We start from the raw sequence: 25,063 nt of genomic DNA on the forward strand, positions 1-25,063 counted from the left end.
CCCCAAAGTACCAGCCAATCAGCTCCTAACTGCCATGGTACAGACTGTGTTTGAGAAATGACAGGAGTTGATTGGCTGGTATAGTACTTTATCACTCTCCACTTTATTGCTCTACAAGGCTTAATATATCTGCTCCAATATAGAACTTTTCCATCTGCCAGGCCATTCCTCATTTGTTCAATCTTCTGAAAAAAAGGTGTATAGCCAGCTTAAGAGATACTGCTTGTCCAGTACCTTGCACCACTACCCATAGCCAGACGAGAGTCACTGGCTGGTGAGCTATCCCAACCTGCTCCACTACAAACTGAATTTCATGCCTCAACCAGTGTAACAGTGAATAAGGCTGTACCTTTACAGATCAATAAACTACTCTACTGGTTAAGCCACTGGACTTCTGATTGGATCAAATTAGAGATGTGCGGATGGCACTTTTCGTGTTTTGTGTTTTGGTTTTGGTTCTAATTCCACTTTTGTGTTTTGGTTTTGGCTTGGTTTTGCCAAAACCACCCTTTTGTGTTTTGGTTTTGGTTTTGGATCTGGATAATTTTTGAAAAAAAACACATAAAAACAGCTAAAATCACAGAATTTGGGTGCCATTTTGCTCCTACGGTATTATTAACCTCAATAACAATCATTTACACTAATTTCCAGTCTATTCTGAACACCTCACAATATTGTTTTTAGGCCAAAAGATTGCACCGAGGTTGCTGGATGACTAAGCTAAGCGATACAAGTGGACAACACAAACACCTGGCACATATAGGAGTGGCAATGCAGTGTCAGACAGGAGGGCAGATATAAAAAAGTCCCCAAACAGCACATCATTCAAAGAAGAAAAAGAATTGCAATGAGGTAGTTGTATGACTAAGCCAAGCGACACAAACAAAAGGCCCCTAACAGCACATGATGCAAAGCAGAAAAAAAGGTGCACCAAGGTTGCTGTATGACTAAGCTAAGCAACACAACCACCTGGCCCATCTAGTAGTGTCATGCAGTGGCTGAATGTCGAAAGTGGGCCGCAATTGTTCGGTCCACTTACAGCATCTCCAGCACACTCCAGTCACTTTTAAAAAAATCTGCAATTAGTGGACTTATACGGCAGTACCCCAGGACTAATACAGCAGTACCCCTGGACTCATACAGCAGTGTCACACAGGATGACACTTTTCAAAAACTAGGCCCCAAACGGCACCTCATGCAAAGATGTCGAAGAGGTGCAATGAGGTAAGTGTATGACTAAGCCAAGCGACACAAACAATTCCAACTGAAATTATACATCCAAATCACTGGAATTATACATCCAAATCACTGGAATGAATTGGCAAAATCACCGTAATTATACATCCAAATTTACTGGAATTAATTGGCAAGTTCACTGGAATTATACGTCCAAATCACTGGAATTAATTGGCAAAATAACTGGAATTAATAATTATATGTCCAAATCACTGGAATTAATTGGCAAGATCACTGTAATTAATAATTATACATCCAAATCACTGGAATTAAATGGCAAAATCTCGCTATCGCCTGCCTAGTGAAGTGGAATCTAGATGGTATTTGTAACCGGGGACACAATACCTCCATCAATTGTCTAAATCCAACTGCACTAATGGTGGATACCGGACCCATGACTAACACCAACATAAGTGTCAAGGCCTCAGTTATAAGGGCTTTCATCGTCATGTGAAGCTGAACCACTAGTCATGAACACAGGCCATGGCCTCAGCCGTTCCTTGCCACTCCATGTCATAAATGGCATATTGGCAAGTTTACGTTTCTCCTCAGACCATTTAAATTTATTTTTTGGGGTCTTTTTACTGAACTTTGGCTTTTTGGATTTTACATGCCCTCTACTATCAAATGGGAATTGGCCTTGGCAGATGACGTTGATGGCATTTCATCATCTATGTCATGGCTAGTGGCAGCAGCTTCAGCACTAGGAGGAAGTGGTTCTTGATCTTTCCCTATTTTATCCTCCAAATTTTTGTTCTCCATTATGTTTCTGGAGTTATATAACACAATATGCGGCACAGGAATGACTGGTGGCTGATGGCCAGGATACTACCACTGGTCTGATGCAGCACAACACAGCAACACTGTAAGGGACTTGTTGTTATTATTATTATTATTATTATTATAATACAGCAGCAGTGGACATATAGCAGCAGCGTATACCACTGTGACTGCCTGGTCATTGGAATGACTGATGGCCAGGACACTACCACTGGTCTGATACAGCACAACACAGAAACACTGCGAGGGACCTTGTGGTTGTTATTATTATTATTTTTATAACACTGTGGCAGTGGACATAAAGCAGCAGCGTATACCATTGTGACTGCCTGAACACTGGAATGACTGATGGCCACGACACTACCACTGGTCTGATGCAGCACAACACAGCAACACTGTAAGGGACTTATTATACAGCAGCAGTGGACATATTGCAGCAGTGGACACCACCACAGTGAATGGTCACTGGACTGACTGATGCACAGGACACTAGCACTGGTCTGATGCAGGACAACACAGATAATTATACAGCAGCACAGGGCATATGGCAGCAGATGACACCACCACTGTTGAATGGTCACTGGACTGACTGATGCCCAGGACACTACCACTGGTCTGATGCAAGACAACACAGCAACACTGTGAGGGACTTGTTGTTATTATTATTATACATCAGCAGTGGACATATAGCAGCAGCGTATACCACTGTGACTGCCTCGTCACTGGAATGACTGATGGACAGGACATTACCACTGGTCTGATGCAGCACAACACAGCACCACTGAAAGGGACTTATACAGCTACACTGGATACATGGCAGCAGAAGACACACCACCACTGTGACTGGTCACTGGACTGATGCTGCACAAGACACTTCCCCTGGTCTAATGCAGGACAACACAGCACCACTGAAAGGGACTTATACAGCTACACTGGATATATGGCAGCAGAGCACACCACTGCTGTGACTGGTCACTGGACTGATGCTGCATAAGACACTGACTACACTGGACTGGACAGCACAACACAGCACAAGACTTGCCACCTCACTATCCCAGACCCACAGACACTGAACACTGAGGACACGTCCTCTCAATATACTTTCCGAGACTGGAGTGAAAATGGCCGTGACACGCGGCTCCTCATATGGAATCCTAATCCCACGGGAATCCGACAGTGGGATGATGACGTTTTGCCTCGTTTGGGTCTCCGAGTCAGGCGGGAAAACCCGAGCCTGACTCGGAACCGGGCTCAGAGCGTGAAGTCCGGTAGGGTTCGGTTCTCTGAGATCCGAACCCGCTCATCTCTAGATCAAATACAATTCCACTGGAGAAAATATTACTCTGCCAAACTGCTACTGTACACACATATCTCTAACAAAAGTGTTATATGATAGAAGGGATTGAACAGGGTGTTGGGTGATATACCACCAGCAGATATCAGGAGCAACAAGAAAATAAAGAGGAGATGTAGGATGTTTTGTTGGTGTCTGCTGTGTTTCTGCTCATGTAGGCCAGCAACAGAATTGGGTACAAGAAGAAAAACAGTTCATACAGATGTGTCCTCATACACCAAGCCTAAATATGCAATGCAGCGCAATACACTCTGTGCTAGTGATCCAGAGAGGGGGGGTATTGTAGCAACTTTAAAAAAATATTTTCATCTTTTTGGCACCACTGAAACAGCAAAACACCACTCAATCTGTACCAGAGACAGCAGGCTGTGACTATAACTATACAGGACTTATTTTTAATTATGTAGAAAGTTACAGATGAGCACAACACAACATGAAAGAAAGCCATGATGGCTGCATCTAAGTACATTGTATACAGATTCAGACTCATTCACACTCTGATGTCCAAATGTAGCTGTTTAAAATTTCACTATAATCTAGCAACATAGTTTTGTGGCTTCACGTTGTTTATTCATGTGAATAAGACACACATTTTTAGCGTGAAGGTCACTTGGTGTGAAGAGTGGCTGTTTGGAACAACTTAAGTCATAGGTATGAGTACACATCTTTAGTAGATCGAGACAGTCTTTTTTTCTACTACTGTATGTCATTTGCCATGAGTGTACTGTCCACACATTTATGATGCTTTATACAGTACTTGTGAGAATAAGATATTGGGGGAGACATAAAATCAAGCTAATTCAAGTTGTTATCCACCCAAGTTGTTATTCGATCGACTGAATGTCTATTTATCTGCAAAGCATTATGAAGCAGTTTACTACCAGCTATTTTTTTAACCCACTATATATACAATGTATTATCTGTGGGCTCAAGAGTTTGATAACTTGCACAAATGTTTAAAAGACCATAGTCATTCTGTCTAAAAATACAAATATATAGGTGTATTTTCAATTAAAGTCGGATCCATTCCGACAAGGGCAATTCAATGAACGGCAAAATCCGACAGGATTTGGTCGTTCCTGACCATCTCAATCCAACTTTATAAAAAAGTCATATTGAGATGAGGGAGCTGAGAGAAGGAGACAGGGAGAACCGCGAGGAGACAGGGGAGAGCAGCGGGGAGACGGGGGGAGCAGCGGCTGCAGCAGCATAGCGTCATAGCAGGAGGATGTGGCGCCGCCGCCAGACCTCACGGCAGCATCCACCCAGCTCCAGCAAGTGGGACTTCATTTGCTGGAGCTCGGTGGATGCTGCCGTGAGCAGCGGTGGTGCCACATCCTCCTGCTAACACTGCTGTATCTGCTGTTCTCCCCCGTCTACCCACAGCTCTCCCCATCTCCTCCTCTAAGCTCCCTCATCACAATCTGACTTTTTTTAAAGTCAGATTGAGATGGTCAGAAAGGGGGCCAAAACCTGTCGGATTTGGCCCCGTTTCTGACAGAAGCACGCAGATCGGCAGCTAGTCCGCTGATCCATGTGCTATCTGACAACTTGGAATTCCCGACTTGTCGGATAATTTTGGGATGTATTGAATAGGTCGGAACCCCTTCATACCTAAAAAGTCGAAAACGGCCATCTTTCGACAGACGGCAGCTTTCGACTGCAATTGAATGTACCGTAGTTGTATATTCATTATTGATATATTTCAAAAACATTTTGATTGTGACTAATTGTGTATTGAAGACACCATACAGTCAGGGTCGGACTGGCCCACAGGGGTACAGGGAAACCCCCCCGGTGGCCCCCAATGCTGTGGGTCCACCTTCTCTTCTGGGGATTAAGTTCTAGAATATGCCCTGGACTTATACATATGTCTATCATGCATGCACTATCAGTATTTAGTATATTTATTCATCAAGGGGCCCATGCACTCTCTAATGGCTAGCCAAAATCTCTGGGATGGCTGACCACACCCCTAATCATGGGCCCCTACAAACAAATTTTCCCAGTGGGCCCTTCATGCCCCAGTCCGACACTGCATACAGTATACTAAATTTAAAAGTCTATCTTTTTGACCACCCCAAAATGGTGCCTTGAAATTTACATAGTGTACAGGACAATGTACAGTATATAGGTTACAGGGAATTAAAAGAAAATAAATCTGTGTCATTCTGAACAAAAGATTTATCTTCCTTTCCTAAATTTGTGATTTGATGCCAACTGTCTTGTCCAGATGTTGTAGAAATGCATTCTAAGCTGAAAGATACGCTGCAAAGAACAGACCTCCATGCTCAGCAAAGTTTCTAGCAGTGCTTGACACGATGGATGATGTGACACAATAAAAGACCAGTGAACGTGTTTAAAATCGTTTTGTTTAGTATGAAAGCAGAAAGAAGAGTCTTTTTGTGCAATAAAAGCCAATATGGGTCACACATTGCTTTTAGTATTTTTGCCACATCAACCATTCTTCTTTATTTATTTTTAAATATATTCATTTATTTATTCAAGTATGATACCTTCACATACAGCATACCACACTTATTTAATTTGTAGCAAACCGTATGGCGAAATATGTTCATTATTCTTTATTTAATAAAATGTGCTAAATTTTAAACTCCTGACTATTTTAAAAAAATATTAAAACTATAAAGTATATTCTTGATGCTATATAAACTGTCACTCTTACCACTATTGTTATATATTTTCCACGAGTGGATCAATAATATTATTCAATAGACATAGGCCATAATGAATAAGTACCACAAAATTATAGACCTAATTCAGATTTGGATGGAGCTGCGGATCTGTACTGTGCATGTGCAGTACAGGGTCTGCAATGTTGGATACAGATCATCCAAGTCAGTGACTGGCAGTCTGCTGGTGTTTGGGGGTGGGGAGAGGGCGGAGATGGCTTACATTTTCCAAAATGGAATCATGTAGCCACCGTAGTGAGGGAGTGATGAGGCCAGGATCTTTGTTGGAAGACAGAGATTTCCTCGCCTCTTTGTTGGATCTGCGGCAGCTGGCTTGCACAACCAAATGGGTTGCGCAGCTGGTCGATGGTGTCACAGATGATCCAATGTTGCTTCCTAGGAAGTAGGAGCTTGCATTATCAGCTGGATTAACTGATGCTTGGACCACTAATGCAAGCCTCTTGCTGTATTAACATAATATGGGATCAGTATGATATCCCAGCTGTCAGGATCCCGGCAGTCAGGAGACCAACGCCGGGATCTCGACAGCAGTGATACTGGTGTTGAGAGCAGCGTGTCCCCTCGTGGGCTCGCTGTGCTCACCATGCTTTGACCTGGTGTATTCCCCCTCAGGGTGGTTGCGTGGACCACCCCCCAAGTGGGGATTCCAACCGCCAGTTGGGTTTCCAGCTTAGCTATCCTGATAGACGGGATCCTGACTTCCGGAAAATTGACTGCCTCCCTATAATAGTGCTATTGCTGCTGCTTCCGTGTATGCAGCAGCGATAGCAACTCCAACCACATGTAAATCAGGCCCAATATGCAAAATTACAGCCTCTTTTTAAATAAAATGCATGCTTTTAATGCTATAGCATGACATATCTGGTACAGTATATCTTGCCGTGCTGGAAAATATGTTGCAAAAGGGGAAATTGCTACCATTTTTCAATCGCTATAAAAAGTAAGTAACCCTTTTCATCTCAAAATAGTTTGAAATGTCAAAGTAAAAATAACAACTGTAAAGTTAGCTTTTATTGAAAATATAGAAGAAAAAATTGGTTGCAGAGTTATCCACAGTTTATAAACCCAGAAGCAATCTCCAATTTGATTGACTTCACTCTATGGGCGGCATTCAATTCTTTTCACCCCTTTCTACACCCGTTCTGTTTCTGCCCTCGGGGGTATGGTATCATTATTTCAGCTTGCTGCCCTTGGAATAGCGAGGTACCCAACCCTTTACATGGCTAAACCTAATTACTATGGGTGCAATATGCATTATAACGGGGATCATTTTAGACAGGAGATTGGGCGTGATATATCATTTGAATTCCACCCTACATGTCTTAGTAGATTTTTACATATATACACATCTAGGAGGCATCCCTTTCATAGTAAGTGTACTGTATCTGCAATCAAGAGCTTTGTTATTAAGGGCCTGATTCAGAGACTATTCTGGCATTTATGCAGTTGCCAGATGTTTTAATTACTGCACATGCTTCTGAGACTGCCTCAGTGCCACTTGCGGAGAAGATTAGGAAACAAATTGATTCACAGGGACCATTTGTGGATTGTAACAGGCAGGTGGGGCTAGTTAGAAAAATGCGGAAATGTCGCAACCATTTTGTAAGTGTGTTGAAGCCGACGACTGCATCCTTGATCACAATTTCACTGGTGCCCAGCGAATTAGTTCTGGCACACAGTGCGAGTAGCCATAGGATTACTCAAAAGTCCGATACTGAACTGTGTCCAATACTGCATGTTGGTATGCAGTCATTTGAGTTTGCAAAGCTGCCAGAGGGCGTAACAATTCAAATGTCGGCGACTACAATATTTGCATATGTGGAACCAGTATCGGCATAGAAAAAAGCAGTCACAGCGGTGTTAGCGTTCATGTCTGAATCAGGCTCAAAGACCATTACACGTTGCTATTCTGCAAAGAAAAATTATAAGAAGATTTAAAAAATTTGAAATATTTCTGCCACAAGACTGATCTAGGCCTACAAGTCATGTTGCTTGCAATAAGACTACCTGGTCTGTATAATGAAACCTGCCACCACAAAGATTTAGTTCAAGAGCAGACAGTATTGGAAATATTAGTTTACTTCCTGACTTATTACAAAACACAATCACAACCTAAATTAATCAGTTACTGTACTTAAAACCAAACAATAACCTACACAAAAGTAGTGTTGATTCAAGACAATATGGCATGTGTTTTTTTTTAAGAACACAAAAATGTAATGTTATCAATTGGGATTAATATAACACAAAGGGGCATATGTACTAAACCTTGGATAGAGATCAAGTGGAGAGAGATAAAGTACCAACCAATCAACTCCTAGATTTTTCAAATACAGACTGTAACATGGCAGTTAGGAGCTGATTGGATGGTACTTTATCTCTCCCCACCTTTTCACTCTCCCAGGCTTAGAACATCTCCCCCAAAATCACAATTGTTAAATATTAGAAAACACTGAAATATCATGGCACACTCACATACTATTTAGCATAATTGGCTCTCTGGGGAATCCTAGGGGTAGATGTACTAAAGTTCTAAAAATGTGGTGATGATGTCCATAGCAACCAATCAGGTTCTGTCTATCATTTTGTAAGATGCAATACAGAAATGATAGACAGAATCTGATTGGTTGCTATGGGCAATATTACTACTTTTCATTTTTAGAAGCTTTAGTAAGTCTACCCCCTAAAATATATAGCTAATTCATCATAAAGTACTGACAATTTCTAAATAATTTTCATTTTTTTCTAAGATGGATTTGGCCAAGTTTGAGTCAGCACATGACAGAGAGGCACAAAAAAACTTGCCATTTGCTGCCGTGAACAGTGATCCATTATCTACTGTATATTGATTCCATTTAGGTTGCATATTGTACATGTATCTATCATCAACACATTGACTATTGTTAGTTATATTGGTTTCAAATTTAAACAGACGTGGATCGCAGAGAGTATTGCTTTGATATTTACATACTGTATACCATAAAGATTACATTTTAGTTGCAGCTTGTAGAGACTCCAGATGATCCTTCCACCCAAAGGAATGTAACAATCTTATAGTATATGTGGGCATTTTAAAAGAGCAATACACAGATTGATTGTTTTATTTGTGACACCATGCAAAATAGGAAGGTTAAGCTGTAGATATAACCATGAACACACAATTAAGAAACAATTTATTTGGAATGTAACAGTCCAAGTCCATATCTCCTAGGAATTAGGAAGGATTCCTGTGTCCTCCAACAAAATGCAGAATTATCAAAATTATGTATTTTGGCATAGAATGGTCCGAAATAAAATAAATAAAATAATGTGTATTGTGCTTTTTTAACAAGTGATTCTTAAAACTGTAAATATCCTGCTAACCTAATTTAGGTATAAGCATACTTAAACACATGTTATATCTGCACCACCTGCAATGCAACATGGTTTTGTCCAGTTACTTGCTTTTTTGCTTTACTTACAAACATGAATCAGACCCTTTGGCATTGTCCCTTTGGCCAAACAGTGGATTTCCAAACAGCAGACCACTTTCTTACATGCTCACAAGAATCCTGTTCACTTTTATTTTGACATCATTGTTGATTAATGAGATGGCCTGATAATTACTTTACAGCTACTATATTGACCTTCAGCAGATCAGCGTGTAGTGTGATTGGTTGAGAGAGTATATCATCTCCATGCACGGTGAGATGAAGTATGAGTTGCATGTTGTATATCTTATAATGTGCTGCTAATAAGAAATAATTACCAGAAACTTTAAGGAATTTAATATTTCAAACTACTTAGAATGTCTCCTGTTTCACTTCAATTGTAATTTGAGCAGGCTGATTCAAATCTAGCGAAGATGGATTAACAGTAGGAAGGCTCTTATATAAGGGGCAATAGTTTTGATCTTTTTCTATTGACATCATATAAACTTGAGCAGTACACTGGTAAACAGATCATTTATTATTTGTTGAATGAGCATACAACTCAGGAGACATATGTATGGAAGAAATAGTGATTCCTGTGCTTCAATTTACATTCAAACATCAAATCAAGTTTTCTACACTTGTCATTATAATGGATCTGGGTGATAAGCATGGCTTTTTCACACCATTCTGATTAGGTAGGTAAGTCAAATTTAAGTCAATTATAAGAGCTTGTTAAAGAGATAGGTTAGAGATTGGATTGCTAGAGGCAAACAAGGGAAAATATATGATTGCTGAGAGACACAAGGGGAGAGATTTGCTAGCAGGTGTCAAACAAGCGTGAGAGATTTGATTGCTGGAGACACAAGGTGGGGGGTAATTTAATTGCTGGAGACACACAAAGATGAGTCATTTGATGTATCAAGGCACAAGGTGGGGGAAGACCTGATGGCTGGAGGAACACAAGGGGGAGAGACGTGATGGCTGCAGACACAAGGTGAGAGGGGACTTGATAACTGGAGACACACTGGGGGGAGATTTGATATTGAGAGACACAATGGGGAGAGATTTGATGGCTGGAGACACTGACACCCAGTCACCCCCTATCACGGGACCATGCCCATTCAGTGAGGCCACACCACCTTCTCAGGTGCACACACCAAAGTGTCCACAATGGGGGGGGGGGGGCACCAGCCACAATATTGCCTAGGATATCAAATTGGTTAGGGCCAGCACTGCTCCCCTTGTACCTTTTTTATGTCCCATTGATTTTGACAGATTATATGGCACTGTACTTGATGTGGAGCCACATAGAAACATTTTGTGGTATCTTATTAGAGGCGATATGTTTTTGGCTGATCAAACTGGCTGGATATCTCAATTTATGACCGATGGTCATTATTATGGTATCCAATTAGAGGCATTTTTGATCAGCTAAAAATAGACCCGTGATCGTGTGATATCACATGGGATCCAGGATAAGCTCCCAATCACATGTGTTATCGTGGCTACAGCAGGCCACTTATCACAGGTTATGCTTGAGGTGCCTGAGGCATCCAAGAGAGGAGTGTATCACATTGGGGCTAATTGGATAGCCCCCGATGATACAATTACCTGAAATCACTGACAGCGAGTAATTGGATACCCTCCATTATGTGATTTATGTATTGTATTGGAATAACAAATGCACTAGATATCTACAAAAATGCTAACGTACTGCCCAGTGATATTATAGGAAATCACGCTCTAAGGCAGACTTCAGTGCTGCCCTTTTCCTCGCTAAACAGAAATACTGCAAGAATCTCATCTCCTCCCAGTTTTCCAAACCCCTAGCGCCTCTTTGCCACTCTCAATTCCCCCCTCTGCCCACCCCCATCTCTTTTCCCCTCCTCAATGCTCTTGACTTTGCCAGTTAATTCACATCCAAAATTGACTACATACAGATGTGTTCTCATGCATGTATGCTATTTTTACAGCCATGCTATGGCTTTTCTGCGGTGCAAATGCATCGCAGGAAAAGCGCACCACTGTGGCTGCTTTTATATGCTAATGCGTGTATACAGAATGGGCATTATAACTATACTACGGGCAGCGGAAGCCCTGCCTTTACTCCTGCTGCCATACTGCTCCGGCGAGTATACAGTGTTCTCGAGAGCATGCATATGCACACACTGGCCAATGCCACGGCATGGCACTTCTTTGTCCTGCGATGTGAATGAATCACAGGCAAAGATGCATAGCGGCGCATCTGTACATCAGGACATCACATCCCACCAGACCATCAGCAACCAGCACCTCTTATCTCTTTTACCCATCCTCATCCCTCTCACCAACTGACATCTTTCTTCCATGTATCTGGCGAGGAAGTCATGGCTCTTATCTGTTCCTTCCACCCACCAGCTCCCCACTTGACCCTATCCCCTCCCACCTCCTCTGCTACCTCTGTCTTTCTGTTTGTTGTCATCTTGCCCACCTTTTCAATCTCTTGTCAGGCACTGCCCCCTCTGCCTTCAAACTTGCACTTATCTCCCCTATGTTTAAAAAACCTACCCCCTGATCCAAACACCCTCTCTCGCCTCCCTTTTGCCTCCAAACTCCATGAGCATATTGTCTACAACCACCTTACTTCCTTTTTTCCTCACATTCACTGCTTGACCCATTCCAGTCTTGCTTCCGTTCCCTCCACTCCACTGAAACTGCCCTCACAAAAGTCTGCAATGACATCCATGCTGCCAAATCTACAGGCCACTACCCTGATTATTCTACTTGACCTCTCTGCTGAATTTGACACTGTGGACCACCATCTCCTTCTGTAAATCCTTCAATACATTGGTCTGTGTGATACTGCCCTCTCTTGACTGTCCTTCATTCCTTCTATGTCTCATCTCATGACTCCACCTCCCCCCACTTTTACTAACTGCAGGTGTCCCCCATGGTTTTGTTCTTGGGACTCTCCTTTTCTCTCTACATTCTCTTTAGGTGAACTCATTAGTTCTTTTGACTTCCAATATCATCTCTATGCTGATGATACTAAGATCTACCTTTTCTCCGCACCTCTCCCCCGCTAAACTCACTTGTATCTCCAACTGTCTCTCTGTAATCTCTTCTTGGATGTCCCAGAGCTTTCTTAAACATAACATGTCATGATCATCTTTCCACCATCCCGCACAACCTCACCTTCCACAATTTAATTATCTGTTGATGGCACAACTAGCTTCTCTAGCCCCAAGTGCACTGTCTTGGAGTAATTCTGGACTCGACCATCTCTTTCAAACCACACTTTCAGCACCTCTCATAAACCTGCTGTTTCCATCTTAAAAATATTTCCAGGATCAGACCCTTTCTCGCCCAGGATGTTACTAAGACCTTTATCCACTCACTTGTCATCTCCTGACTAGATGACTGTATTCTCCTTCTCCCTTCTCCTAAAAGCCATTTACTGGCTTCCCTTTGCTTTCAAAATCCAATTCAGGCTTCTCACCCTCACCTACAGAGCCCTCACCCACTTGTCTTCCATTTACATCTCTGAACTTATCTCCCTTCACATTCCCACCCATCCTCTTTACTCTGCTAATGCACACTCCCTCTCCTACCTAATGAATACTTCCTCCCACTCCTTCCTCAAAGATTTTTCACAAACTCTCCCTTTCTCTGGAATTCTCTACCACTCCCCTCAGACTCTCCATCTCTCTACAAAACTTCAAGCGGGCTCTCAAAACCCACTTCTTCACCAAACCCAGCCAAATCTCATCCTAACCCTCTGTTCCACACCCTCTGCCTACCCCATCTGTGTCACCCCTGTCTTTCTGCCAATCCCCTTCAGAATGTTAGGCCCTCTTTGCTCATGTGATTATCCTTTTCTTACTTTAATAATCTTTGACTGCACCAAATCCCTAGGTTTTCTTTCACCCTTATACTTATTTTAGTGTCATCTGCTGATGTAGCTATGTTTGTTTACCCTGTACTTGTCCTATATTGTCTTCAATGGTAAGTCACTGTTTTTCTGTTTTGATTTGTTTATGTACTCTGTAATTGGGTACTCCAGATCCCTTTGGGTGCCATATAATAAAGGATAATAATAATAATAATAATAATAATAATAATAATATTATTATTATTATTATTATTATTATTATTATTATTATTATTATTTTTGTGAGGCACCATAATAGTTCAGAAGTACTGTATAATATGATAAAACTGAAAAGAAATATAAGTATAAACAATCTATAAATTCACAAACATAAATAAAGGGAGCACTTAGCATAATTATGTACAAAAAACAAAGGGAATAGGGCCCTGTTCAAACAAGCTTACAATCTACATTATAAAGGGAGATGGGTGGACACAATGGGGTGGACACAATGGAAAGGAGAGGCTAGAGACTGCAGAATTAGGAGGAGATGTGCTAAGCTACAGTGAAAAAAAAATAGTTTTAGATAATAAGGATCAGCCAGAGAGAAATTCTGAATGCCTGAGTGGGAAGTGGGGATCAGGGAGGAGGTAAGTTGGCAGCAATTAGCAAAACAGGGAGGAGTATGTGTATGTGAGGAAGGATATGTAGGGAGTAGTGGTAAGGTTTACCACTTTGTAGGTGATAGTAATTTGAATTTATTTCAGAGTGGAAAAGGGAAACATTGAAGTGATTTACAGAGAGGGGCACAAGTATAATTACAACAGAGGAAAATAAGGTGGGTGGAAGAGTTGAGGAAACACTGGGGAAGGCTAAAGTGGGAGTAAGGATGCCAGAAAGCAGCAGATAACAGTAATTGAGGCAGGAAATATTGAAGGCATGAATATTTTTGTCAGCATCCAGTATAAGGAATGACTTTATTCTATAAATATTGTGGAGGTGGATACAGTAGGATTGTAAAAAAGACTGTGGGTTTGGCCACATTTCCTGTCAGCACCATGCTTTGGAGACCAAAACCTTCAGGAGCTTGGACCTAATAGGTAATGCCATCTATAGGTGGCAATGACTATTCAAAAGTAATCCAACTGAATTCCTCCTAATGTCCCCTGCGGCTCATGCATGTACTATCTGATGGCCACACATGCACAGGACGACTCCCTGGTCATAAGCCTGGAAGTCCATACACCGCAAAGGAAAGCTGTGATCAGGAGAGCTGTCATTTGTTTAAATCTGCATTCACATGGCATTAATAAATGCCAGTATACATGTGATCAGAGGTGAGGTATCCCACACTGTATTGGGGAGCAGAAGGAAATGGTAGAGTCAAGGGTGACACAGACACACACATTAAACTTTATATAAATATAGATATTTATATATACGTATACACATAGTATATATACAGACAATATATATACTATATATGGATATATATATATATATATATATATAAATATATAGAACAGGTAGTCCAGCACTCATCAATTTGTACAACACAGGTAACTTGCTGGGGTGCCCTCCTTAGAACTTAAAGAAGTCCAATATAGTAGAGGAAATAAGGCGTCACTCCACAGGCTTGAAAAAGGATTAAATTAAGTCCTTTATTAATTTAATCATTTTTCAAGTCTGTGGAGTGACGCCTTATTTCCTCTACTATATATATATATATACACCTTGACAAGGGGACCTACGTGTCCCGAAACGTTGGATTAAGATGGTGTTTTAAATACACTTTTTTATTTTTGATCAAGACGCTGAGTGCAGCCTATTCTTCTCTGTTTATATATATATATATATATATCTATACAAACAAATCTAGAAAACCACAGAGGCGGGGTGCAATATCTGCACTCACCACTCATAGGGTGGGGTGCATGCAGCCCATGGCCACCAACCCAAATATATACAAACAGAAAGTTCAGCACTCACCATAGCAAGCTCACTTATCCTCACAACATCAATAAATAAATGATGGAGGTTTAGTTAGGGAATTGGCCAATGCACGGAAGCCTGCATACCGCTCGCCAAGGTACCCCACTTTCATGCAGGTCCTACACTATCACAAAGTCTCAAAAATTAAAACCTTTCTGTATATATATATATATATATATATATATATATATATATATATGTCGTTATTGTATATTTCTTAACCCTTTAAAACAAACCACATTATAATGCAGTAATAGAATATTGCAAAAGAAGAAATCATATATAAATATCAAACTGTACTTTAGCTGTCATGCTATACATGTAAACTGTAGGCTGTAGCTAAAACCATTTTAATAAATCACTACCTCTTAGTACAAATACAACATCTTAAAATATTCTAATGAGTTTTCTATAAACATGTTTCTATAAATATAAAAACGATGCAGAGGTGCAAGCTATAGGATACCAGAAAAATGATTGGCAGGCATATTGTTTCAGTTCACACTTTATACATTTTAATCTTATGTATAGACTAAAAATATTCATTTTCTTATCTCCTTCTAGTTTCCATGGAAACACATTAAATATGTCTAATATCATTCATATATTAATATATTTTGTAATGTTTAATGTACACAATAATGCCTTATTACTTCCATAATTGGCTATAAATAAAATTTATAGAATCTATTTTACACATGCATCCTAGGTGGAAATTCTTATTTTCACACTTATTAATTAAACATTACCATAACATAAAAATATATTGTCTGCTGAAGCTTAAATGCATATAATTAACTACCAGAATCAGAGTCTCTGTAATGGGCATTAGTTAATAAATTAGTATAATTTCTAAGGTTAGGTTTATTATGTCTACGTTAAACATGTTGACATTCATTGGGCATGTCGACACTGATGTAATATTGAAATGGTTGAAATGTCAAAATATGTAAATCTCCATATACTCCTGAAAACAGTAACAGTTTTTTTGACAGACAAGTACTGTGGTTTGGCTATGTACTGTGTGTGAAGATTATTACCAGCCTCAAATAAAACCTGGCTCAGACCATTCACTCTAATGTGAAATAAAAGGTCTATAACAGTTTAATAAGTTGAATGCTTACATTTTTGCTACATAAAGAGGTTTGTTTGACACCTGAGTAATTGTATTGTATGAAGTTGATAGTAGCTTTCGATACATTTTCTGCAGTAATGGGATACCTACTCCTGACATTAGTCAATGCTAAGTGCCTCCATTTACTTACATTGTCACACTGCCCTATTGTATGTAGAGGATAGACTCTATGAGCAGTAGTTACCATTATTGTTCAAATTAATAGAACAAGCTATTGGGCAAGATGTAATGATGCCCGAGTTTGGTGGCCGTGTGGGATGCTGGACGAATTTGGATGTTTTTAAAGGGTCAATCACTTACAAAGAATAGTTTTGCCTTAAAAGTCCGAGTTCAGCCAGCATTCTACACAGCCACCGAACTAGGACGTCATTACATCCGTCCCATTGTGTTCTATCGCTATGTCACATAAAAGTGGCAATCAGATAAAAAAAATAAAAAATAAAAAAATATATATATATATATATAGTCAAAGTGAAAAGCTGCTCTCGCATATTCAAAGTCACAACTACTGGGGTGCATAATCCAGAGACAGGTCAGATCCAGACATAGTCCCAAACATATACTTTGTAAAAGAATGCACTCACCAGGCTTCTCCAAAGTGAAAAGTGTGTTTAATTCCAACAGCACATACTCACAGGGTCATGGTCAACGTTTTGGCTCACCTCAGAGACTTTTTCAAGACCACATTACAAGACTGCCATCTCCCTTGCACAAATCTTCCACAGTGGGGCCATATATACCCATATATACCCATGGAATGGTCACATGGGTATATATGGCTCCAATGTGGAAGATTTGTGCAAGGGAGATGGCAGTCTGGTAATCTAGTCTTGAAAAAGACTGGAATTGTAGCTAACATGGTAATAGAATAGAATTAGACCAAGTCCAGAAAATGAGATCAAGGTGATGGAAACTACTGACAGGTTATAGTATATAGACCATTTTTATTTTAAATAAGAAATATAAAATATGACAATCTTAATTTACAGTGGTTGACCCACTAATGAGAACAACAAAGAGTTGACAGCTACTGATTGAATATATCATAATAATTTCATATAATACAACTTGTATTACACAATGGGAAACAAAAGAAAATCACAAGAAAATGATTTTTTAAAATGAGTAAAAAAGAACAAATGGAAACACATCTCTAGACTGCAATTGTAACTGACTTTAAAGCTTAAATTTTATGACTATTGGGAAATACATTCATAAATGTCATAGTTGGTGCTGTATCTCTCATAGCCACACACAATATAATCCAGTCTCAGTTACATTGGTTTTGCAGATGTCACCTTCTAATATGTGCGAGTAGAAAAGTCTCACTACTATAGTTTTCTTTCCTTCCTTCAATTTTCATTTTAGCTAATGTTACTAAAGTAATTAATGAAAAATTCTCACTATTCTTAGCTTAATGATCTGGAATTAAGTGCGTAATCTAATGAAAACATCCCTATAAATAGCAGCATTGAAAATTTGCTGTTCGGTGCCACCTTTAACAGTAGACCTTTCATAAATAGTACATTGAGTCCATTATCATTGCAATTTATTTCTAAGTCACACTAAATAAAATTATGAATTCTGAGTGACAGTCTACATTTACAGTAATGCAAAGCGAAGTCAAATTGTTGTCTGGCAGTAAAAAATAGGGTGATATATGTAGAAAATAATACATTCATAAGTACACATAAAATGCACTAGGCCAATGATTTTCACTTATGTGATGTAATGAATGTACAATTTATGAGCATTCTACTAATTTTTTACAGAACTATTATTTCAGAAAATTGGATGCTTTCAAGTACATTTTCATTAAATAATGTTTCAAGGTATCATAGCCCCAACTAAAATGTCTAACTGACAACCTGATGCTGTTACTCTGGACTGTAAAAAAATATGTAGTTATTTGTTTTCTTTCTACCATATTCAAATTTCATATAAAAATGTATATTTGGTATATTACCATTCTCCCCATCAGACTTCCTCTCATGGTCAGTATCAGTTAGCGACAGTGCAGAGTTGGCTCTACTTGACAAGCAGGAACTGTGCTCTGATTTAATCTCTCTCATCCACATCCTCAGGGCATGTTCTGGTGAAGTTGCTCCTTCGGTCTCCGTATCCGCATCAGAACCCACCTCTAGTGGGTAGTTATGCTGTGCAGCGTTGTGTATATTGGTCTGGTAGCCAGAGCATAAAATGTGTGGAGACTCACAATATTCCATCTCTGAAAAAATGGAAAAGATGAAACTGAAATGATGGAGCTAAACAAAATTGTTAGTTTTGTTTTTATGGATAGGTCATTTGGTGTTTGAAAGGTTTCAAAATTAAACTAAGGGTATTGTAATTAGTGTATAAAAAGAAACCTGGAGTATAACAATGAGAACATCCTGGTTTTATAAAATTAAATGCCTACACAATTTAACATTTCTCCTAGGTCAAATGTACCAAAAGAAGAAATTTGACGTTCCAATTAAAATATTCACAACCTGTTATAAGGGTCATCAAATGTAGTGTTTTCCTAATTTACAAGTTGTAAATAATATGAATTAAGTTATATATCTTTTCATTAAAAAATACAAATTGGGTTGTGTACTGCAGATTGTCACCTAGATTAGTCATATTTATTTAGATTTATTTTGCAGATTATTCATGTAAGATTTATAGCAAATTCTCCAGAGAATACAAAATGAGGTTCATTATTATTGTTATTATTAATTATTATTATTATTATTATTATTATTAATATGAGATACATGGTTTTTTGAAAGTTTGCAATTTAACACTTTTTTACCTGTTCATCTGTAGTACCTTAACAAATTATTACATTATGTTGCACGTCATATAAACGGTGCTGCAAAACACTTGTGGCACCTTATAAATAAAATGTAATAATAATAATAATAATAATAATAATAACAATAACAATAATAACAACAATAATAATGTCCTTTTGCATAAACATTCAGTACAGTAAAAATGCAATTGGCTTAATACCAAATAATAAAATGTTTTATTATCATACCATGCAATGTTGAACACATTCAAAGGTGATCAATTTTTACAGTTTTATTACTATTATTAATAGTAATTTCTATGATTACACTCACTAACATTATTATACTGCAACACAAGCTTACTGCACATTTAATTCCTGTTGTTTTCTGATCCTGGCTGGCATAAGCAATACTCATTCTGCTTTTTCAATGGTTTGTTAAATAAAAAAATCTAAAACAACTTTTGTATATATACAGTACATGGCAAGAATAAAGTCTTAAAGAAGCAACATGCAAGTCATTCACTCACACTATATAGAATGTAAAAGGCAGATTACGATACTACAGATTGAAGAGTTCGGAATTTGTGTTTTGGAATAAAATTATCTTACAGCAGTATCAAAATTAATTTCATAATTGGTATGTCCAATTTTCAAGAAAACTGCTTAATATATCATTCTATGCATTAGCTATATCAATAGGTAATCCTTTAACCGAAGATCCCCATTTAGAGAGGAAGCAAAATTGTGGCTAACCTACTGTACTCAATTTTACTGCAGTACAAGCTTGCTCAGCCAGTGCAACTCAATAGAGAACCAGATCCTTTCTGTTCTGCAGGAAACATCAGTGATTATTATGCTGGTGTACTGTGTGTATCCAAGTAACGATCATTTATCCAGAATGATGCAATTGCTGTTTACATGTGAGCTTTTTTTGGCTATACCATAAAATATTGAAGAAGTTAATGCCTTTAAATATAATTTACTGTATGCTGTAGTAACGTGGGACAGACATCTGAATGAATCCTATGTCAAGGGTACAGCAGCCATTGGTATTAAAAGTACATTTTGGGAATAAACAGTACAGTACTTGTATACACCCCTAGGCTACCAGTTCCACAAGGTAACCAACCAGGGGATCATTGCCATTGGGAAGAACCAGCTCCTGCCTGGCTCATCTTGAACAGTACTCATTATTAGTGGTGTCTGCAGGCTCTCTGCTATTAGTAAGAAAGAGGTTGACAGAGAAAAGATTCTCCATGGTTTCCAGCAGTGGAAACCTGGTTATGAAGATAGCCATGAGGAAGGTGAGTGAAACTGAAACAATTTTAATATTAGACAACCCCTTTAATAAATGTATTCTTTTTTTACATACATAAATTCTTGTGTAAGCAAATATAAAACTTTCTTACCAGAGACTGAGTGATATCTTATTATGACTTCTGTAGATATATTAAGAAAAATATACAGTGCTACGTGGGACACATGTTTTATGCAAAAATTATATTTTATCTTAAAAATACTATTCACAGGGCATAATTAAGTAACATAATTTCAGTTTTAACTATGACAGATTCATTCTTGGTATGCCTCTAACTAATATAAATTGCTTGCATTTTACAGCAGAGAATATTAAATTGGAAAATTATGGCATAGTTCAACATGCGTACAAAATCAGACATTATAACTCAACTGATACTAAGCTTCTGTGTGTCTTATGTGCTAAATTCATTTCCACTGTCTTCTACAGTTCAAACGTAAATGAATCAAGCATCGTTAACAAATATGAATACAACGAAGACTAAAAGCATTCATACACTGGGTAGGGCTTCCTTTTAAGTTTCTGTGTTTAGATTATGAATCAGAATTTTTTTTCCAGTCTATCATTGTCATTTCCTGTCTCTTTTAAAGACATTAATTAAAACATTTATAGTTGTAACTTTCCACTGACTCTGTAAGACTAAGTTAGTTGCTTCCAGTCTTTCTTATGCAGCAATAAACCTGTTTTATCTCTAAAAAGATTTAAAATTGATATCAATAGATAATCATAAAATATACATTGAAAAAGTAAACAAGAAGATCAATGTTTTATTTTACAATTACTGTACATTTTTATAACATTCATCATTCTTGTGGTACATCCAATCTAGTGTTTCATTAATGTGCTTCTGAAAAAACTAGAACATACTAAAAGTATTTATACACTAAGTATAAGCCTCAACTAATTAACTCACATAATTTTGCCATGATTTAAACAATTTATCAGGATAAAAAAAGATACTTTATAATGTTTACTTATTTTGGGACTTGAAAGAAAGTCCCAATATACAGTATGCCAAAATATATGTCCCAAGAATTTCTCAAATTTGAATTGCATAATTATGAGAGCACTATATTATGTATAGCATGTAACCTAAATAGATCATCTCTGACACACTGTATACTTTCCTCCATATAGCTATACCAATCTCTGAAACTTATATGATACTTGCCCTTTAAGACCGACTTAAATGTACTATAACTCTACAACGTTGCTTATGTTTAAAACAAATTGTGTCTTAGTATTGCTTGAGCTAAACAAAGGAGGACATTTCTTAAATGTTTGTCTTTAAAAACAAATCATTATTATAGTTACAAAATATAAAAATACTATAATGCAATTATGTATTTGTTATTCATAACAATGAATTCTGCAGGTTAAGTCTTTATTTAAAAATGTTTCCTTGTGTTGGTTATTTAAATTAGTTAAGAGGGTGGCTGAAAACTGGTAGATCTCTTTGCACTGCTAAAGAAAATGAAATGTGTAAAGATAATAGACAACAGAAACAGTATAGTTTTAAATACTGTGTGAGCAAATGTTTTCCATTTATGAAATACATTTGATGAATTCAATCATATCAAAATATTGTTTAGTTTTTTTTCCGCTATTATAGAGTCCTGATACAATGACATTGACTACTGGGCCATAGATATTCCCTATTTCACTCAGTTTAGAAAGAAATATAAAGAACAAACACTGAGGGGTGTTGGTGCTTTATATGAAAATAATAAGATACAAGATGCAGGAGACACTAGATAGAATTAAAGGTATATCAGGACTGTAGAAACCAGAAAAAGTTTTTTCGTTTTTTTTTTCTTATTTAAATGGAAATATTATAAACCATAATGAAAAGATGAGGAATTGGATAGATTATTAATAGAGGTAATCACTGATACAAATGTAACATGTATTTACTATCTTTGAATGATCCTTCTGCTATCTCAGAGCCCATACAATAAAATTCATCTACATTCTAACATTAATAATCAAACATCACAAGCATTGCATGTACTGTAATTAGATGTACGGATATCCTCTTGGGTTGCTGGTAAATAATTAGTTATACAGCAATAACCAAGACACTTAGGGGTCTATTTATCACCATCCACATCTAATGATGTGGATAACAGGTGATAAACTAGACCAAACTCACACTGAAATAATTGAGTACATCGCAGGGATGTATCAATTATCGCATGCAGGAATAGAGCTAGTTTATGCTTATCAGTCACAGAAGACGGTGTCCACTGCTTCCAGAAGGCTGCCGGGCGCCGGGTCCTTCTTCTGTGCTGTGACCCCCGATGCTGTAAAGTGAGCATCATTTTACTCCACCCGGGGTCACAGCGCAGCTTATGGAGAACCCAGCGCTCAGCAGCCTGCACATGAACAGTGGACACTGACTCCTGGGACTGGTAAGTATGTTTTATTTATTTTTTAACTTTTTTATTTTTTTTACACTGTGATCAGCTTGTGTGTCCATCGGACACACATAGCTAATCACTGGAGCCTGGTCCCCGCTCAGCTTTCTCTGCTAGGGAGCAGAGAAATCAGGGCAAAGGATGCTTATCGCAGTTCTGCCCTGTGATCTCGCCAGCCTGAGCAGGCAACATTATCACAGGGCACACTGCAGTTTTTTTTTCAGGTTTCTTTAGTAAATTCTGCCACATCGCATTTCCCATTATAAGTATGGGAAATACGATGTGGGTTACTAAAAATATTACAATTAAAGGGTTTAGAGCAATTTTTCATGAACATTGCTCCAAATGCCCTTTAATACATTCAGGTGATACTAAAATAATGTGAAAAGGGTGTGAAAGGCCCCTTAATCATTTTAATGAGTGAATAAGCAGCATTTATTGTCTAAGTGCAAATTTCAGTCATTTGCAAAAAAAAAGAGAGTAGTTGAGTAGGTCTTTTTTCATCTTAAACACCTTGAAAAAGATCTTTTGGAGATCAAAACATGTTGGTAAATGAAAGTTGAAGCCATATGTGGAAATCCACATCTTTGGACTTTGAGGTACCATTTTCACACTCTTCTGGTTGTCAGATCCAGTCTCTTTTTGTACATCCCAATTTTGATGCTTCTCATGCTAGACTGTGGATGTTTTTTCCTAGATCTTATTTGTTTTTATTTTATATATATATATATATATATATATATATATATATATATAGTGGTATAGGGTCTGGAACTCCTTAAGCATATTAGCAACATGCCCCGGTGCCCTCCATGGATAATGGTATTACAGAATAGGAACAAACTGGCGACACTCCCAGGTCTTGTGAATCAAAAACGTGTATTGGTCAAATCACATCAATTCCAACATTTAGGAGCTTAGTGCCCTTTTGTCAAGACATGATGATCACGCTTTGACAAAGGGGCGCTAAGCCCTGAAACATTGGAATTGATGTGATTTGACTAATACACATTTTTGATTCAGAAAACCCGGGAGTGCCGCCAGTTTGTTCCTAATATATATATATATATATATATATATATACATATCAAAAGGACAACATTCCTGTGCCATAGTTTTAATCTACCATTATTGGATGTCTAAATAATAAATGGATTTTCTCTAAATATACCTCTACATGAGGGACGCTGTTTCATCATATTTGAGTTTGGTATGCTGTTTATTACAATACACATCACTTATTTTGTGTATATAGATACCTTTACATGAGGAATCCTGAATTTTATTATGTAAGTGAGGTATGCCATTGTATTAGTTTGTGACCTCATGGTAATTGCACCAGAATCCATCTTGATTTATATGTTGGCAGTGCCCTTAACTATAGGTAGTACAGTACTTCACATTGGTTTATTTCATCTTACCCATGTTATAGGGAAGCAGAGATGGTATAATGATTAGTATTTCTGCCTCACAGCACTGAGGATATGAGCTTGTTTCCACCATCACCCTAACTATGTGGAGTTTATATATTCTCTTCATGCTTGCATGGTTTTCCTCTGGGTACTCCAGTTTCCTCCCACAATCCAAAAATATTCTGGTAGGTTAATTGGTTCCCAACAAAAGTATTAGCCCTAGCATGAATGAGTGCGCATGTACAGTACATGTGGTAGGGAATATAGATTGTAAGATACACTGGGGCAGGGACTGGCAAATATTCTTTGTAAAGTGCTGTGGAACATGTGTGCACTATATAAATAATTGGTAATAAATAAGACTTGGACAAGGCCCATCCCAGAAGTTCCCCACACCACATTGGCATTATTATGACCATGGATATGTGTGGCTAATCATTTTGAAGATGGGTCAAAGAAACCTTTATGTGTCCAGACAGATTACTATGGATGTGAGTGGGGTACGCATTCCCTAAATCAGTTTTTTACAGAGATTGATTCAACATTTCTCATTTGGAGACAGATCTTCCACATCACTTTTGACCATCAGTCAAAAAGACAGGGTGTGTTTTTTATGCCCTCAAGAGACCTTATTACAGATTGTTCTTTCTGTTTGTACATTTT

At 38.2% G+C, this 25,063-nt stretch overlaps 1 protein-coding gene across 4 annotated transcripts in view; it reads right to left on the minus strand.

The window, feature by feature from the left end:
* Nucleotides 1-25,063, minus strand: part of TENM1 (teneurin transmembrane protein 1) — a 1,080,468-nt gene that overhangs the window by 704,717 nt on the left and 350,688 nt on the right. For all 4 annotated transcript variants that reach the window (XM_063937256.1, XM_063937254.1, XM_063937255.1 and 1 more), the window contains one exon: nt 18,441-18,701. In XM_063937256.1, the coding sequence (XP_063793326.1) occupies nt 18,441-18,701 (261 nt within the window). The remainder of the gene's footprint in view (nt 1-18,440; nt 18,702-25,063) is intronic.

This window comes from Pseudophryne corroboree, chromosome 8 (assembly GCF_028390025.1).
Source record: "Pseudophryne corroboree isolate aPseCor3 chromosome 8, aPseCor3.hap2, whole genome shotgun sequence".
Classification (NCBI taxonomy): Eukaryota; Metazoa; Chordata; class Amphibia; order Anura; family Myobatrachidae; genus Pseudophryne; species Pseudophryne corroboree.